General features: G+C 40.6%; 2 protein-coding genes across 3 annotated transcripts in view; one reads left to right on the top strand and one right to left on the bottom strand.

Moving 5' to 3' along the window:
- The window catches only part of pex14 (peroxisomal biogenesis factor 14), a 105066-nt gene extending 104624 nt beyond the window's left edge, over nt 1-442 (bottom strand). Inside the window, exon 1 of the mRNA XM_024375656.2 lies at nt 141-442. Coding sequence (XP_024231424.1) covers nt 141-176 — 36 coding nt within the window. The 5' untranslated portion in view covers nt 177-442. The remainder of the gene's footprint in view (nt 1-140) is intronic.
- Nucleotides 443-788: 346 nt separating this feature from the next.
- On the top strand, nt 789-17978 carry dffa (DNA fragmentation factor, alpha polypeptide). 2 transcript variants are annotated; one of them, XM_024375654.2, is made up of 6 exons: nt 794-1030; nt 11181-11339; nt 13309-13466; nt 13714-13909; nt 14169-14296; nt 15383-17978. In XM_024375654.2, the coding sequence occupies exons 1-6, from the start codon at nt 937-939 to the stop codon at nt 15593-15595; spliced, it is 948 nt and encodes a 315-aa protein (XP_024231422.1). In that variant the 5' UTR covers nt 794-936; the 3' UTR covers nt 15596-17978. The 2 variants fall into 2 exon arrangements, with proteins under 2 accessions (XP_024231423.1, XP_024231422.1); XM_024375655.2 differs by lacking the exon at nt 11181-11339 and having other exon boundaries at nt 789-1030.
- Nucleotides 17979-18225: the final 247 nt, after the last annotated feature.

Here is an 18225-nt window from a genome sequence, read left to right as displayed (position 1 = left end):
ACCAAGCTAGCAACTAACGTTAGCTGTCTAGCTTAATCATAGCTAATTCATAGATTCAAGCAAATGTAATTCATAGGTTCAAGGAAGTGCAATATGCAACTACAAACCATTACATAAGGTATGAAAGTATAAATAGAGACCTGTGTTTGCGGATCAGGTTGTTCAGAAGATGCCATCTTTCCCAGCCTACTCCTCTTCAAATCGATTCATTCGGGAACGATTGCTTAGGCCTGAATAAGGACGACTGGACTAAAACTCCGACATTATGTTTTTTGTTTTTTTTCGTTCCTTCTATTATGTTGAGGCAATATAGTAAATATTATTTTCTGATTAGATCGAGATAGATATATAAATCAGTGGAGATTGCTGAGGGGAGTATTTGATACTACTTGATACTATTTGATACTCTATTCTACTCATTCCTCTCCAGCCATTACCACGAGCCCGTCCTCCCCAATTAAGGTGCCACCAACCTCCTGTGATATATATATATATATATATATATATATATATATATATATATATATATATATATATATATATATATTTATATATTTTATATATATATTTTTTTTTCCTTATTCAACTTTGTTCAAAATCAGGTCCGTTTTACTTTAAATAGCAAAACACTACATTTCCCCTGACGGCTTAGTTCCAAGCTCAGGACTTCCGTTTTTGCGGATATGTCAAGAAGGTGAATACCGTAAACGACTGTTAGGTTTGTTTTAGATATATATATATTTTTTTATTTATTTTATTTTTTATATGCATTTATTTTATTTCTTTTCAAAATCAGAACTTTGACTTTAAATCGCATAACACTACATTTCCCATGACATCATGTCAGGACTTCCGTGTTCGCGTTTGAATCTGCCAAGAAGGTGCATGCAGTAAACTTCCGTAAGGTTATTTAACTTTCGGCATAACAAAAGAGTGATGTCTGAACTAAAACCTTGTAAGGTGTGTAATTTTACGCGACAACAATCATACGGTTTGGTTGTTCCTTCTCTGGACCAACTAAAGATTAAAGGTACGCTAATGAATGTTGTAAACAGCTGTCTAGCCAACCACAACTAGCTAAGTTAGCTAGCTAAGGTTAGATAGCTACAGAAAAGTTAGTTATCTTTGCGTGTGTTATATCGTTTTGGTAGCTACTATAGATAGTATTCCTGATGAGCTGGGAGCATGCATTCCTCCTTAATGAAGACAAGTCATTGTAACTATGTGTCATATAAATAAAACTCAAATGCAGAACACATTTTGCTAGCCTAGCGCCAGGTTGGTAGGTATCTGTATGTAGCAGCATACGTTGCCACTATCAGCTGTTAAATCATATAATGTTTACAGTATCTATTCGTTCATTGGGAAATCAACTGGCAGTCAACTATGATCTCTAATCTTCGTGAATCATCACTACATTCTGGAAACTGTATGAGCAACATTTTGCTCTGTGTGCTCTACATATTCGACTTGTACAAACTTGATTGAATTAGATATGGCACCCCAGCAGACCGAGGTAAAATTAGTTGTATACTGGATATTCGGTGTATATCTGTTTTCTCTAGTCAATGGCTATTGAACCAACCATGCCATGACTATGAAGATAGTATATTCGGAATCAGGGGTAGATGGAGAACAATCCATACTTTTTTTCTTGTTTGTTTTTTGGGATATCGCCAAGGTCCTATCTGATAAGGAATATTTTAAGTAAGAGAGCATTACACCTTTTCATTTGTTTTTACATTTAACCTGTCTTCTCTTGAGATGAAAGTATTTTACTTTAAGATATGAATTGCCACAATTATGTTTGTTCTTAAAATTATGTATTTTATTAAAACATAAATAAAGTAAATAGCCTGAATTATCTTGAAAAAAAAGTTGCATTTTTAAATCATACAAATAGGAAAACGTGTCTCTAAAATAAACAGTTGTTCATTTAAGTTCTGGGCCCATACATGTTAAAAAGTTCTGGGCCCATACATGTTAAAGGGAAATGTTTTTAAAAAATAAAATACTTAATATTCATAATCTCCAGTACCACCCCAACATCAACATCCAATGACATCGGTGTGCATAGTGTGCTTTTAACCAGTTACAAGTAGACATTGCCTACTAATTGTCTGCTAATTGGTTTATATCATTGGAAGCACTTGTCTTCCTCTATTGTTTTACTACTAAACATAGACATGTGCCACTTTAACATATGTTGATGTTGGGGTGGTGCTGGAGATGACAAACATTAAGTTGAACTATTTAGACATTTTTATTTATTTTTTTATTTCACCTTTATTTAACCAGGTAGGCCTGTTGAGAACAAGTTCTCATTTACAACTGCGACCTGGCCAAGATAAAGCAAAGCACTGTGACACAAACAACAACAGAGTTACACATGGAATAAACAAATGTACAGTCAATAACACAATAGAAAGTCTATATACAGTGTGTGCAAATGGCGTGAGGAAGTAAGGCAATAAATAGGCCATAGTAGCGAAGTAATTACAATTTAGCAAATTCACACTGGAGTGACAGATGTGCAGATGATGGTAGGGGATGAGGTAGGTAGATTGGATGGGCTATTTACAGATGGGCTGTGCACAGCTGCAGCGATCAGTTGACTGCTCTGATAGCTGATGTTTAATGTTAGTGAGGGCGATATAAGTCTCCAACTTCAGCGATTTTTGCAATTCGTTCCAGTCATTGGCAGCAGAGAACTGGAAGGAAAGGCTGCCAAAGGAGTTGTTGGCTTTGGGGATGACCAGTGAGAAAAACCTGCTGGAGCGCGTGCTACCGGTGGGTGTGGTTATCGTGACCAGTGAGCTGAGATAAGGTGGAGCTTTACCTAGCGAAGACTTCTAGATGACCTGGAGCCAGTGGGTCTGGCGACGAATATGTAGCGAGGTCCAGCCGACGAGAGCATACAGGTCGCAGTGGTGAGAGTGGTATATGGGGCTTTGGTGACACAACGGATGGTGCTGTGATAAACTGGATCCAATTTGCTGAGTGTTGGAGGCTATCTTGTAAATGACATCGCCGAAGTCTAGGATCGGTAGGATAGTCAGTTTTACGAGGGTATGTTTGGTGGCGTAAGTGAAGGAGGCGCTGTTGCGAAATAGGAAGCTGATTCTAGATTTAATTTTGGATTGGAGATGTTTACTATGAGTCTGGAAGGAGAGTTTACAGTCTAGCCAGACACACAGGTATTTGTAGTTGTCCACATATTCTAAGTCAGAACCTTCCAGAGTAGTGATGCTAGTCGGGCAGGGTGCGGGCAACGATCGGTTGAAAAGCATGCATTTAGTTTTACTAGCGTTTTAAGAGCAGTTGGAGGCCTCAGGAGTGTTGTTATGGCATTGAAGTTTGGAGGTTTGTTAACACAGTGTCCAAAGAAGGGCCAGATGTACACAGAATGGTGTCATCTGCATAGAGGTGGATCAGGGAATCACCCGGAGCAAGAGCGACATCGTTGATATATACAGAGAAAGGAGTCGGCCCGAGAATTGAACCCTGTGGTACCCCCATAATGACTGCCAGAGGTCCGGACAACAGGCCCTCCGATTTGACACACTGAACTCTATCTGAGAAGTAGTTAGTGAACCAGACGAGGCAGTCATTTGAGAAACCAAGGCTGTTCAGTCTGCCGATAAGAATACAGTGTGCAATCCGCTTTCCGAGCTGGTCAGCCATGCTCAAGGTGCACCTCAGCCACGCTCAAGGTACTAAACAATATCATAACCGCCATTGTGCAGCCGTCTTCATCGGCCTGGCCAAGGCTTTCGACTCTGTCACCGTACCTCGACAGAGTCGAAAGCCTTGGCCAGGTCGATGAAGACGGCTGCACAGTACTGTCTTTTATCAATGGCGGTTATGATATATTGACTGCGAACTCATAACGGAAGCAGGCAATGAGGCAGTGATCGCTGAGATCAGCAGAGGTGAAAACAGCAGTGGATTTGGAGGGCAAGTTGGTCAGGATAATATTTATGAGGGTGCCCATGTTTACGGATTTGGGGTTGTACCTGGTGGGTTCCTTGATAATTTGTGTGAGATTGAGGGCATCTAGCTTAGATTGTAGGACTGCCGGGCTGTTAAGCATATCCCAGTTTAGCTCACCGAACAGAACGAACTCTGAAGATAGGTGGGGGGCAATCTATTCACATATGGTGTTCAGGGCACAGCCGGGAGCTAAGGGGGGTCTATAACAAGCGGCAACATTGAGAGACTTATTTCTGGAGAGATGGATTTTTTAAATTAAGAAGCTCGAACTGTTTGGGCATAGACCTGGAAAGTATGGCAGAACTTTGCAGTCGGTCTCTGCAGTAGATTGCAACTCCTCCCCCTTTGGCAGTTCGATCTTGACGGAAAATGTTGGGGATGGGAATCTCCGAATATTTGATGGCCTTCCTAAGCCAGAATTCAGACACGGCAAAGACATCAGCATCAGCGGAGTGTGCTAAAGCAGTGAGTAAAACAAACTTAGGGAGGAGGCTTTTGATGTTAACATGCATGAAACCAAGGCTTTTATGGTTACCTCTCTTACTGTCATTGAGTAACGATAAGAGAGCTTGCATCTCTGGATGCACTAGTTATGCTGGGTGAGGTAACTGCATGTGTGGGAGGTGGGACAAAGGAGGTATCTGAGGCATGTTGAGTGGGACTAGGGGCTCCGCAGTAAACTAAAACAATGATAACTATCCTAAACAACAGTATACAAGGCATATTGATATTAGAGAGAGACATAAAGCAATCACAGGTGTTGATTGGAAGAGCTAGCTAAGACAACAAGAGGAAGAGAACAACATCAGTTAAATCAAATAATTTGTAACTATCTTTTTGAAGTATTTCATTTATACAACAATTTAAAGAAAAACCTGTTTAACAACTAACCCACATTTCTTCTTAAAGAATCTTGTAAGAGTCTGCTGACTAACGCAGGCTTCAAGCTTCCTTTTAAGTAATTTTTTTGCAGGTAATCGCCATAAAGACTACCAGTATGCAAATTAGACAGTCAAATGAATGACTATCTTACCGATGCGATTCGTTAGGCTACTGACGAGTCACTAAAATAGTAACCAAAAAACAGCATTGTTTGTGGAAAGAAAGACAAAGATCATAGACCATAGCTATGATTGTAGCTGCTTGTCATTGTTATGGGGCAGCACTGGATCATTTCCATAGTCATGGCACGCCATTTATATAAGAGCTATTAACGATTTGAAATCTTAAATCTTACTTTTTTTATATTTGATGTAATAAAAACATTGTGAATTGTTTTCCATCCATCCCTGAATCAAAATATACCATCTTCATAGCCATGGAAGGCTTGGTTCAATAGCTAGTGATGAAGTGAACCGAAAATCCAATATAAAACACATTTTTACCTCAAACCTCTATGGGACATCCCTTAAATTCCTAAAATGCTACTCACTAGGCGTGGTGCTGTCTTAACAAAGCTCACATCCCTGGCCTGGACACAAGATCTAGAATACTACTAGATAATAAGTATAATCATGTTTTGTGGAAATACATACAGTGCCTTCAGAAAGTATTCACACTCCTTGACCTTTTCCACATTTTGTTGTGTTACAGCCTGATTTTAAAATGGATTAAGTTGAGGTAGTCATTCAAAAATCATATTAAAACACTTATTGCACTGTGACCCAAAATCTCATCTCTGTACCAGACACATACAATTATCTGTAAGGTTCCTCAGTCGAGCAGTGAATTTCAACCACAAAGACCAGGGAGGTTTTCCAAAGCCTCGCGAAGAAGGGCACCTATTGGAAGATGGGGGATTTTTATGTTAAACAACAGACATTGAACATCCCTTTCAGCATGGGTGAAGTTATTAATTACACTTTGGATGGTGTATGTATACACCCGGTCACTATAAAGATACAGGCATCCTTCCTGACTCACTTGCCGGAGAGGAAGGAAAACTGCTCAGGGATTTCACCATGACGCCAATGTTGACTTTAAAACAGAGTTTAATATCTGTGATAGGATGAATCAACAACATTGTAGTTAGTCTACAATACTAACCTAATTGACAGAGTGAAAAAAGGGAAGCTTGTAAAGATATTCCAAAACATGCATCCTGTTTTGAATACAAAGCATTATCTTTGGGTCAAACACATCACTCAGTACCACTCTTCATATTTTCAAGCATGGTGGTGGCTGCATCGTTATCAAATGTATTTATATAGCCCTTCTTACATCAGCTGATATCTCAAAGTGCTGTACAGAAACCCAGCCTAAAACCCCAAACAGCAAGCAATACAGATGTAGAAGCACAGTGGCTAGGAAAAACTCCCTAGAAAAGTCAAAACCTAGGAAAAAAACTAGATAGGTACCAGGCTATGAGGGGTGGCCAGTCCTCTTCTGGCTGTGCTGGGTGAAGATTATATTAGGACATGGCCAAGATGTTCAAATGTTCATAAATGACCAGCAAGGAGTCATCATGCCAGGTAGTCCTGGGGCATGGTCCTCCGAGAGAGAGAATTAGAGCGAACATACTTAAATTCACACGACACCGGAAAAGGCAGGAGAAATACTCCAGATATAACAGACCAACCCTAGCCCCCCGACACATAAACTACTGCAGCGTAAATACTGTAGGCTGAGACAGGAGGGGTCAGGAGACACTGTGGCCCCATCTGATGATACCCCCGGACAGGGCCAAACAGGCAGAATATAACGCCACCCACTTTTCCAAAGCACAGCCCCCACACCACTAGAGGGATATCTTCAACCACCATTTTACCATCCTGAAACAAGGCTGAGTATAGCCCACAAAGATCTCTGCCACGGCACAACCCAAGGACAGGAAGACCACGTCAGTGACTCAACCCACTCAAGTGACGCACCCCTCATAGGGACGGCAGGGAAGAGCACCAGTATGCCAGTGACTCAGCCCCTGTAATAGGGTTAGAGGCAGATAATCCCAGTGGAGAGAGGGGAACCGGCCAGGCAGAGACAGCAAGGGCGGTTCGTTGCTCCAGTGCCTTTCAGTTCACCTTCACACTCCTGGGCCAGACTACACTCAATTATATGACCTACTGAAGAGATGAGTCTTCAGTAAAGACTTAAAGGTTGAGACCAAGTCTGCGTCTCTCACATAGGTAGGCAGACCATTCCCATAAAAATTGAGCTCTGTAGAAGAAAGCCCTGATGTTTGCTTAGAAATTCTAGGGACAATTAGGAGCCCTGCGTCTTGTGACCGTAGCGTACGTGTAAGTATGTATGGCAGGGTCAAATCGGAAAGATGGGTAGGATCAAGCCCATGTAATGCTTTGTAGGTTAGCAGTAAAACCTTGAAATCAGCCCTTGCCTTAACAGGAAACCAGTGTAGGGACGCTAGCACTGGAGTAATATGATCACATTTTTGGTTCTAGTCAGGATTCTAGCAGCCATATTTATCACTAACGGAAGTTTATTTAGTGCTTTATCCGGGTAGCCGGAAAGTAGAACATTGCAGTAGTCTAGACCTAGAAGTGACAAAAGCATGGATACATTTTTCTGAATAATTTTTGGACTGAAAACAGTCTTGATATGTTCGTCAAAAGAGAGATCAGGGTCCAGAGTAACGCCGAGGTCCTTCACAGTTTTATTTGAGACGACTGTACAACCATTAAGATTAATTGTCAGATTCAACAGAAGATCTCTTTATTTCTTGGGACCTAGAACAAGCATCTCTGTTTTGTCCGAGTTTAAAAGTAGAAAGTTTGCAGCCATTCACTTCCTTATGACTGAAATGCAGGCTTCCAGCGAGGGCAATTTTGGGGCTTCACCATGTTTCATCGAAATGTACAGCTGTGTGTCATCCGCATAGCAGTGAAAGTTACCATTATGTTTACGAATGACATCCCCAAAAGATAAAATATATATTGAAAACAATAGTGGTCCTAAAATGGAACCTTAAGTGACACCGAAATTTACAGTTGATTTGTCCGACAGATAAGATCTAAACCAGGCCAGAACTTGTCCACAAGGGCAGATGCAGAGCCTCGGTCTGACGCCATTAAGAGGTCATTTACAACAATCACAAGTGCAGTCTCAGTGCTATGATGGGGTCTAAAACCAGCCTGAAGCATTTTGTTTACATTCTTTGTCTTCAGGAAGGCAGTGAGTTGCTGCGCAACAGCCTTTTCTAAAATGTTTGAGAGGAATGGAAGATTCGATATAGGCCGATAGTTTTTTATATTTTCTGGGTCAAGGTTTGGCTTTTTCAAGAGAGGCTTTATTACTGCCACTTTTAGTGAGTTTGGTACACATCCGGTGGATAGAGAGCCGTTTATTATGTTCAACATAGGAGGGCCAAGCACAGGAAGCAGCTCTTTCAGTAGTTTAGTTGGAATAGGGTCCAGTATGCAGCTTGAAGGTTAAGAGGCCATGATTATTATCATCATTGTGTCAAGAGATATAGTACTAAAACACTTGAGTGTCTCCCTTGATCCTAGGTCCTGACAGAATTGTGCAGACTCAGGACAACTGAGCTTTGGAGGAATACGCAGATTTAAAGAGGAGTCCGTAATTTGCTTTCCAATAATCATGATCTTTTCCTCAAAGGAGTTCATGAATTTATTACTGCTGAAGTGAAAGCCATCCTCTCTTGAGGAATGCTGCTTTTTAGTTAGCTTTGTGACAGTATCAAAAATACATTTTGGATTGTTGTTATTTTCTTCTTCGAAACTGCACGGTACTGTCTTTCCAAGCTAGTCGGAAGACTTCCAGTTTGGTGTGGCACCATTTCCGTTCCAATTATCTGGAAGCTTGCTTCAGAGCTCGGGTATTTTCTGTATACCAGGGAGCTAGTTTCTTGTGACAAGTGTTTTTAGGGGTGCATCTAGGGTATTGCGCAAGGTTAAATTGAGTTCCTCAGTTAGATGGTTGACTGATTTTTGTCCTCTGACGTCCTTGGGTAGGCAGAGGGAGTCTGGAAGGGCATCAAGGAATCTTTGGGTTGTCTGAGAATTTTATAGCACGACTATTGATGATCCTTGGTTGGGGTCTGAGCAGATTTGTTGCGATTGCAAATGTAATAAAATGGTGGTCCGATAGTCCAGGATTATGAGGAAAAACATTAAGGGTCCACAACATTTATTCCATGGGACAAAACTAGGTCCAGAGTATCGACTGTGGCAGTGAGTAGGTCCGGAGACATGTTGGACAAAATATATTATCTGCTATGACTACAAGGTCTGATAGGAATTCACAGGGAACTCAGTGGGGATTGCTGTATATGGCCCAGGAGGCCTGTAAACAGTAGCCATAAAAAGTGAGTAGGCTGCATAGATTTCATGACTAGAAGCTCAAAAGACGAAAGCATCGTTTTTTATTTTTTTGTCAATTTAAATGTGCTATTGTAAATGTTAGCACCACCTCCGCCTTTGTGGGATGCGCGGGGGATATGGTCACTAGTGTAACCAGGAGGTGAGGCCTCATTTAACACAGTAAATTCATCAGGCTTAAGCCATGTTTCAGTCAGGCCAATCACATCAAGAGTATGATCAGTGATTAGTTCATTGACTATAACTGCCTTGGAAGTGAGTGATCTAACATTAAGTAGCCCTATTTTGAGATGTGAGGTATCACAATCTCTTTCAATAATGGCAGGAATAGAGGAGGTCTTTATTCTAGTGAGATTGCTAAGGCGAACACTGCCATGTTTAGTTTTGCCCAATCTAGGTCGAGGTACAGACACGGTCTCAATGGGGATAGCTGAGCTGACTACACTGACTGCTAGTGGCAGACTCCACTAAGCTGGCAGGCTGGCTAACAGCCTGCTGCCTGGCCTGCACCCTATTTAATTGTGGAGCTAGAGGAGTTAGAGCTCTGTCTATGTTCGTTATGGGTATGCTTGTCATTGAAAAGGACTAGGGAGTTTTTTAGGATAAAAATAAATGGAATAGAGCTAATCACAAGCAAAATCCTAGAGGAAAACCTGGCTGTCTGCTTTTCAACATATACTAGAAGACAAATTCACCTTTCAGCAGGACCATAACCAAAAACACAAGGTCAAATATACACGGGAGTTGCTTCAAGACAACATTTAATGTTCCTAAGTGGTCTGGTTACAGTTTTAGCTGAAATCGACTTGAACATCTATGGCAGACTTGACAATGGCTGTCTAGCAATGATCAACAATCAATTTGACAGAGCTTGAATAATGTGAAAATGTTGTACAATCCAGGTGTGCAAAGCTCTTAGAGACGTACCTAGAAAAGACTCACAGCTGTAATCGCTGCCAAAGGTGATTCTAACATGTATTCACTCATGGATTTGAATACTTATGTAAATGAGGTATTTCTGTATTTGATTTTTCAATACATTTGCAATAGTTTCTAAAAACATGATTGTCTTTATGGGGTATTGTGTTTAGATGGGTGAGAAACAAATCTATTTAATCAATTTGGAATTCAGGCTGTAACACAACAAAATGAGGAGTAAGTCAAGTGGTATGAATACTTTCTGAATGCACTGTAGCTAGATAATAATGCAAGTAAGTACTGTACCGAACTAACAGTGATGTAAATAGGGGCGGCAGGTAGCCTAGTGGTTAGAGCATTGGGCCAGTAACTGAAAGGTTGCTAGATCGAATCCCCAAGCTGAAAAGGTATAAATCTGTCGTTCTGCCCCTGAACAAGGCAGTTAACCCACTGTTCCTAGGCCATCATTGTAAATAAGAATTTGTTCTTAACTGACTTGCCTCGTTAAATAAAGGTTAATCAAAAAATCAACTGGGGTGTAAACTCTGATCGCTGGTCTGCAAAAAGTAGAAAATTGATGGGCAAAAAGAAAACGTTGGTAAACTGCATTTACCCTCCCCTACACAACTGCAAACTACAAATGAAAGATAGCAACACACTTCATCTAGGCCTATTACACTCCAGTGAGCATGCAGCAATGCAGAAGTGCAATGTTCCACTTAACTGTCTCTCAGCCACAAATGGTGCCCTATAAGTGCTCATGACACTCATGCAGGTGGTATAATCAGGGTGTCAAGGCTAAATACGGCTACGCATATAGATGTCATTACATTATTACATTTATCATTTCTAAGTTATGAGTGATGCATGCTATGAAGCTCTTGTTATGGTGGCAAGTTCAAGTAAATTGTCAGTAATCATTCATTCCATATACATGTTTATGTACCTGCACTTTTCTGTAATTCTACCTCCCAGGAAGCGAATCTCTTGGGTTTAGCCCAAGTACCTCCGTCTCTGTGGTATTAGAAGATGACGGGACAATAGTTGAAGATGAGGCCTATTTCTTGTGCTTACCTACAAACACAAAGTTTATGCTCTTGCATGAAAAAGAGACGTGGGCCCCACTACGAAGAAGTAAGCTTTTTCTGTTCTGTCAATGCAAATACAGTGCCTTGCGAAAGTATTCGGCCCCCTTGAACTTTGCGACCTTTTGCCACATTTCAGGCTTCAAACATAAAGATATAAAACTGTATGTTTTTGTGAAGAATCAACAACAAGTGGGACACAATCATGAAGTGGAACGACATTTATTGGATATTTCAAACTTTTTTAACAAATCAAAAACTGAAAAATTGGGCGTGCAAAATTATTCAGCCCCCTTAAGTTAATACTTTGTAGCGCCACCTTTTGCTGCGATTACAGCTGTAAGTCGCTTGGGGTATGTCTCTATCAGTTTTGCACATCGAGAGACTGAAATTTTTTCCCATTCCTCCTTGCAAAACAGCTCGAGCTCAGTGAGGTTGGATGGAGAGCATTTGTGAACAGCAGTTTTCAGTTCTTTCCACAGATTCTCGATTGGATTCAGGTCTGGACTTTGACTTGGCCATTCTAACACCTGGATATGTTTATTTTTGAACCATTCCATTGTAGATTTTGCTTTATGTTTTGGATCATTGTCTTGTTGGAAGACAAATCTCCGTCCCAGTCTCAGGTCTTTTGCAGACTCCATCAGGTTTTCTTCCAGCATTCTTCCAGAATGGTCCTGTATTTGGCTCCATCCATCTTCCCATCAATTTTAACCATCTTCCCTGTCCCTGCTGAAGAAAAGCAGGCCCAAACCATGATGCTGTCACCACCATGTTTGACAGTGGGGATGGTGTGTTCAGGTTGATGAGCTGTGTTGCTTTTACGCCAAACATAACGTTTTGCATTGTTGCCAAAAACTTAAATTTTGGTTTCATCTGACCAGAGCACCTTCTTCCACATGTTTGGTGTGTCTCCCAGGTGGCTTGTGGCAAACTTTAAACAACACTTTTTATGGATATCTTTAAGAAATGGCTTTCTTCTTGCCACTCTTCCATAAAGGCCAGATTTGTGCAATATACGACTGATTGTTGTCCTATGGACAGAGTCTCCCACCTCAGCTGTAGATCTCTGCAGTTCATCCAGAGTGATCATGGGCCTCTTGGCTGCATCTCTGATCAGTCTTCTCCTTGTATGAGCTGAAAGTTTAGAGGGACGGCCAGGTCTTGGTAGATTTGCAGTGGTCTGATACTCCTTCCATTTCAATATTATCGCTTGCACAGTGCTCCTTGGGATGTTTAAAGCTTGGGAAATCTTTTTGTATCCAAATCTGGCTTTAAACTTCTTCACAACAGTATCTCGGACCTGCCTGGTGTGTTCCTTGTTCTTCATGATGCTCTCTGCGCTTTTAACGGACCTCTGAGACTATCACAGTGCACGTGCATTTATACGGAGACTTGATTACACACAGGTGGATTGTATTTATCATCATTAGTCATTTAGGTCAACATTGGATCATTCAGAGATCCTCACTGAACTTCTGGAGAGAGTTTGCTGCACTGAAAGTAAAGGGGCTGAATAATTTTGCACGCCCAATTTTTCAGTTTTTGATTTGTTAAAAAAGTTTGAAATATCCAATAAATGTCGTTCCACTTCATGATTGTGTCCCACTTGTTGTTGATTCTTCACCAAAAAAATACAGTTTTATATCTTTATGTTTGAAGCCTGAAATGTGGCAAAAGTTTGCAAAGTTCAAGGGGGCCGAATACTTTCGCAAGGCACTGTATGTATTGTCATATTAGGCTATAGTCATTGTTTAAGCCTACTATTGTGTGATCCGTCATTTATCGATTTCTAAGTTGATCTATCTGCAGTTTGAGCCAACCTCTTGGGAAAGCACATCCTCTGACATTATATGCCTATATTCCAAGAGTATGTTTGTTTCTTTGCTTGTTTTTTGGGCTAACTAGTTAAAGAACAAACTCTGTTCTTTGATTACGTGACATTGGTCATCTGTCTTAGCTCTCCCAGGTTGCATTCCCATACTAACGCATAGTGATTTTATACCATGCTACTATAGTTGATGGCGGCACAGCTTGGATGACCAGGGAGTCTGTGAATCTTGAAAGCGATGCTGTGGACAGCTCAGTCAGTGGGATCGAGCCCTGGTTCTACCTGGCCCAGCAACTCAAGAAGGACCTTGCCAGCATCATACTGATGTCGGAGGCAGAATTACAAGTAGGGTAACTTCAATAACATTTCCACCTCCATCCCCCCTCTCACATTTAAATGTATGAATATAGAATATCTTGTTAAAGTTAGGTCCTATTCCATCAGATAAAAACAACATTTATGGCTACAGCGGGTATGGTATAAATATTGTGTATACTACTTCAATACAAAGCCCTCTTTGCATTATGTTTATGTGCTTGAGGATAGCTGTATGTGTAATAGCGAGAATAACTATACATGTTGTGTGTTCCAGACCCTAGTGGATGTGCCTTGTTTAGAGCTGGCCTCAGCCCTGGGCTTCCCGGAGAGGAAGGCGCTGAATCTCCAGGACACTCTACAGAGAGTGTTGGACCGCAGGGAGGAAGAGCGACAGTCCAAGGAACTACTCCAGCTCTACCTCAAGGCAGTGGAGAGAGAAGACAGTCAAGAGGCAGAGCCTAGAAATGACGGTGAGAGCGCTATCAGGAATAAAATGGGATCAATCTGTTAGAAGATCCACCTATGTGAGTGGAAATGCCATTTGAAGTGAGGCATTTTAACTTCAACTCAAAAGTTGTTAGTTTATGTAAAAGCAGTGTGTGGCTTTTTTGTCACTAGATGGAGACATTCTTTAAGCAATAGACAACTAGCCCTGAAATATTGCCTCTAAACCTCTGGCTCAGCCAAGTTGTGTTGTGATCGTGTTCTACCATAACCCATGTCTCACAGGGTCAGGTGATGGGGATGTGACAGACGGGCTGGTGGTAGATTCGGCATCAGGATTCATGTCCAGAACGCTGATGGTTCTCAAGGGTAAAACGAGCCCTGAGACCAGGCTCTCCAATGAGGAGCTGCAGGTATGTCACAAAGACCAACGGCTAAATGCTGCATTTGGTTATACAGGATCATATTAATAGACTAAAGTGGACCCCTCTCCTTGTCTACTCGCTCCTTGTCTACTCTCCTTAATCTGCATTGATATGAAAGGGCATGCATTGTGAAAACAAAGTCCCTGGTAGGTATCCACAGTATTACAGTGATACTAAGTTATTCAGTTTAGTGCACAGAAAAAAACGAACAGGAGAGAGATACTTTCCAATATTGAGATGCACTGGATTGCGTCCCAATTCTCCTGAAATGGTTCACTTCTCCCCATGTATTTTAAAGCATTGGATTAGTGTAAGCATAGGTTAGAGGGAGTTTATTACACAGCTCCTTCCCTTTTAAATCCATGAAGGGAAGTGAACAAACGCACAGTTAAGGTAGAAGGGTAGAGAATTTGGACGCATGAAATGGTTTCCTTTCCACCACATGAGGGAAATGGGAAGGCTACAACTACAGTATATGTGAGAATTTCTATATTCTGTCCACTTGGTGGCACTATCCCTCTGCACTCTTGATTTCAGTATACACAGCATGTGAAAATGGACTTCCTAAGTACATCTTTTATCAAGCTGTTAACTCGCACCAAACTACATACATTTTTTTAGTACAAGTGTCTGTAAATATGCCAAGTAATCCTGACAACAAAAAATTCTAATAACATCACTGTACACCAAGGAATTGCATTTCTTATATTGAATTCCATTTTTGTCCCAACTGTATCTGTTTGAAATCCAAGATCAAGGGCTTTTCACACCACTAAGTATACTCGGAGCCTCTTATCTCCCAAGTCAATTATCTTTGAAAACAATATCAATTACATTGAACATAATGAATGTTAGAACATTTACTTATTAAGTCCGCATTATATTATTCCAACGTGGTCCATTGACATTCATGAAACATGAGCAACTAATGCAAATCTCTGCCATGTCTATACAGCGCAGAGACTATCCTATCCCCCCATCTCTGCCCTTCTGTCTTTCTCAGAATAGATTGCGGTTCTAATTTTAGCTGTATACAACATGAAATAAACCAAACCAAAATGTTGTCAACTGCAGATGGTGGTGAACAAAGGTGCACGGGCCATGGAGCAAGTCCTGGGCTGGGACTCTGAGAGGACATTGGTGCTGCTGCAGGCATGCGAGGAGCAACTGAGCAGGCGGCTCCAGCAGGTTCAGGCCATGCAGTACCTCCGTAGCCACACACAAGAACAGGCCAGCACGCAGCCCTCCGACAAGAGCCAAGCCACACAAGCCAAGCGCAGCAAGTAAGGAGTAGGGAGAATTTGCCACTACACGCTGATCTTTGGTGAGTTTAGCGTTTTCCCACTTATGGTTAGGATTAGGGAAGGGGAAACTGATACTAAATCTGTACTTAGGGAAACTTCACCCCGAGGCCTGCTAGTAATACCCCTCTGTCTCTGACCACAGAACACACACTATCTGCCTTAAGACTGAGACGATAAGTATTTGGATGGTAAAGCATTTTTTCTTGAAATCGAACAATGACCATGAGGTTAAAGTGCACACTGTGAGCATTAACTTGAGGGTATTTATCTATATTGGGTGAACCATGTAGAAATTCGGTCACTTTTTGTACATGGTCCCCCCCCCAATTCACTTATTTGTGTGTTTAAAGTAGTAAAATGTTAAGTATTTGGTCACATATTTGTAGCACACAAAGACTACATCACGCTTGTGACTACAACTATGTTGGATTATCCTGACTGAATTGTGAATAATGATGAGTGGGAAAGTTACAGATGCAAAAATATCATTCCCCCAAGGCATACTAACCTCTCACCATTATAATAACAGGGGAGGTTAGCATTTTTTGGGGGGGTATGATATTTGTGCATCTAACTTTCTCACTCATTGCTCACGTTTCATTCAGGATTATCCATAATCATGGTAGCATCCACATTAATGTAAAAGTGTTAGAAATTCAGAAACAAATTCTGTTTTTATTTACAATAAAAATGACGCAATACATTATTTACCATTTAATTTCTAATGGGCACAAATAATCTGAAACACAACCAAACCAAAAAGCAAATGCATCCACCAAGTTTGTAGAGTCAAAATCTTGATGTACTTATTGCGTGCTAGGAATATGGGACCGAATACTAAACTTTTGACTACTTTAATAAACATAAGTGAATGTGTCGTAATACCTTTGGTATCCTAAAATCGGGGGACTATGTACAAAAAGTGCTGTAATTTCTAAACAGTTCACCCGATATGGATAAAAATAACCTCAAATTAAATCTGACAGTATGCACTTTACCTCATAGCAATTGCTTGATTTCAAGTCCAAACTTTGAGTATAGAGCCAAAATAAGAATAAATGCTTCACTGTCCCAATAATTACGGAGGGCACTGTATATCGCCTCCTGGTACCAATAAATGCTCATAAACGCTGACATTATTTGCCAAATGGCTTTGGTGCCCGTTTTATGAGTAAACCACATGATGGCTATCTCTTTAGGTACATTAAGTAGAAGTGTTATTAGCATAGGTAGATGTTAATACCAGAACAATTAGGGATGGACCAACTGCAACCCTTTTGATATGTTGTCTTGGTCTACTCCTCCGGTACATTACCTACTCAGGAGCAAAGTGTGACACAATACCTGATTCTTGCCCCTGGAAGCTGTAACAAAATTATGGTTGATGTTAACTTAAATTGTAAGCAAATACCTTGGACAATCCATTTGTGGTCAAAGATTAGTAACCCAGTAATCTGTTGACATTATATTTAATCCTATTTTCCTGAAGATTTAAAATGAGAGCTAATTGTTCCATTCCTGTCAATTTTGTATACTGAATCGTTGATATGCCTCCTAAAACCTTGCCAAATACTTAGCCTATTTCTTCGGCCTATTTTGCTTTCCCTTTTGACTTTACTTGTTTTGACTGCTCTGCATATTATTAACCAATATACATCAAATATAACTTAGCATTCATTCTTTTTGGGAAACAACCAGAATTGGTTTATCTATCTGTACTTAAACCCTGTATATTTAGGAATGTTAATGTAAGAAAGGATATCAGATTTGATATGTAATTGTGATGTAAGCGTGCATCTGTGTAGTGTGGGCCCATGTGAGCTATCTGGTTGTATTGACAGGACATCCTTGTTAATAGAACAGACTTAAAGGGCTGTAAGATCACATTTGAAACCAGCCGTTTACAACAAGGACATGGGGCCAGCAAGGAGGCACATGTCATGACAATGAGATGTCAACAGCTTTATATATACAGAAAAGTGTATTGAAGGCATTTATGGTGACAAATGGATGGGGAAACATGTCATCTTCACCTGTATTATGATGTGATTCTTGTACTCCACGTGAATATTAATTGAAATGCTCTGAAGTCCGCTACGCACTCGTTAATGCTTCCAATGTTCCTTGAAAGAAAAAGGTGTGTGTTCAGTTTGAAATGGTGCATCTTGGGAGCCCTCTGTATGAAATGAATGAACATGTACGTACTGTACATATATTTTATCATTGACCCACAGAGTTGTGTAATCAAAGTTTTGCATTGTGATTAATGAGGCTTTTTTTTATGGAACTGTTTAAAATGGAACTGACGTGGCAAGCGGAGTGTGTTAAGTATGACAGCTTTTCTACAATAAAGCGCACAATCCTGACATCACTGTGTTTTCATTCACAACTTTTTCATTTACTGCTTGTTATTTTTTCCAGTGTATATAAAAATGTGCTTCCCATCCATGGACAGAAGAATGTAATGATGTGTGTTTTTTAATGAGCTAAAGGAGTATAGAGGATGGCCTCAGGAAGACTAGAGGAAGGCCAATATAGGACATTTGATCCACCATTAAATGGTAAACTTAACTCACGGCTTGTGATGCCAAGATACTCTTCTCCGTATCGTCG

The sequence above is a fragment of the Oncorhynchus tshawytscha genome, linkage group LG16 (assembly GCF_018296145.1).
Source record: "Oncorhynchus tshawytscha isolate Ot180627B linkage group LG16, Otsh_v2.0, whole genome shotgun sequence".
Classification (NCBI taxonomy): Eukaryota; Metazoa; Chordata; class Actinopteri; order Salmoniformes; family Salmonidae; genus Oncorhynchus; species Oncorhynchus tshawytscha.
Note: the sequence above shows the minus strand (reverse complement) of the source record. Positions and strands in the feature narration are given on the sequence as shown.

Excerpts from the sequence above, each read along its gene's own strand:
- dffa (XM_024375654.2), top strand. The coding sequence starts at position 937 with ATGTCTGAACTAAAACCTTGTAAGGTGTGTAATTTTACGCGACAACAA. Across the intron at positions 1,031-11,180 it reads GGACCAACTAAAGATTAAAG|GAAGCGAATCTCTTGGGTTT; the intron begins GTACGCTAATGA and ends TCTACCTCCCAG. Across the intron at positions 13,467-13,713 it reads TGTCGGAGGCAGAATTACAA|ACCCTAGTGGATGTGCCTTG; the intron begins GTAGGGTAACTT and ends TGTGTGTTCCAG.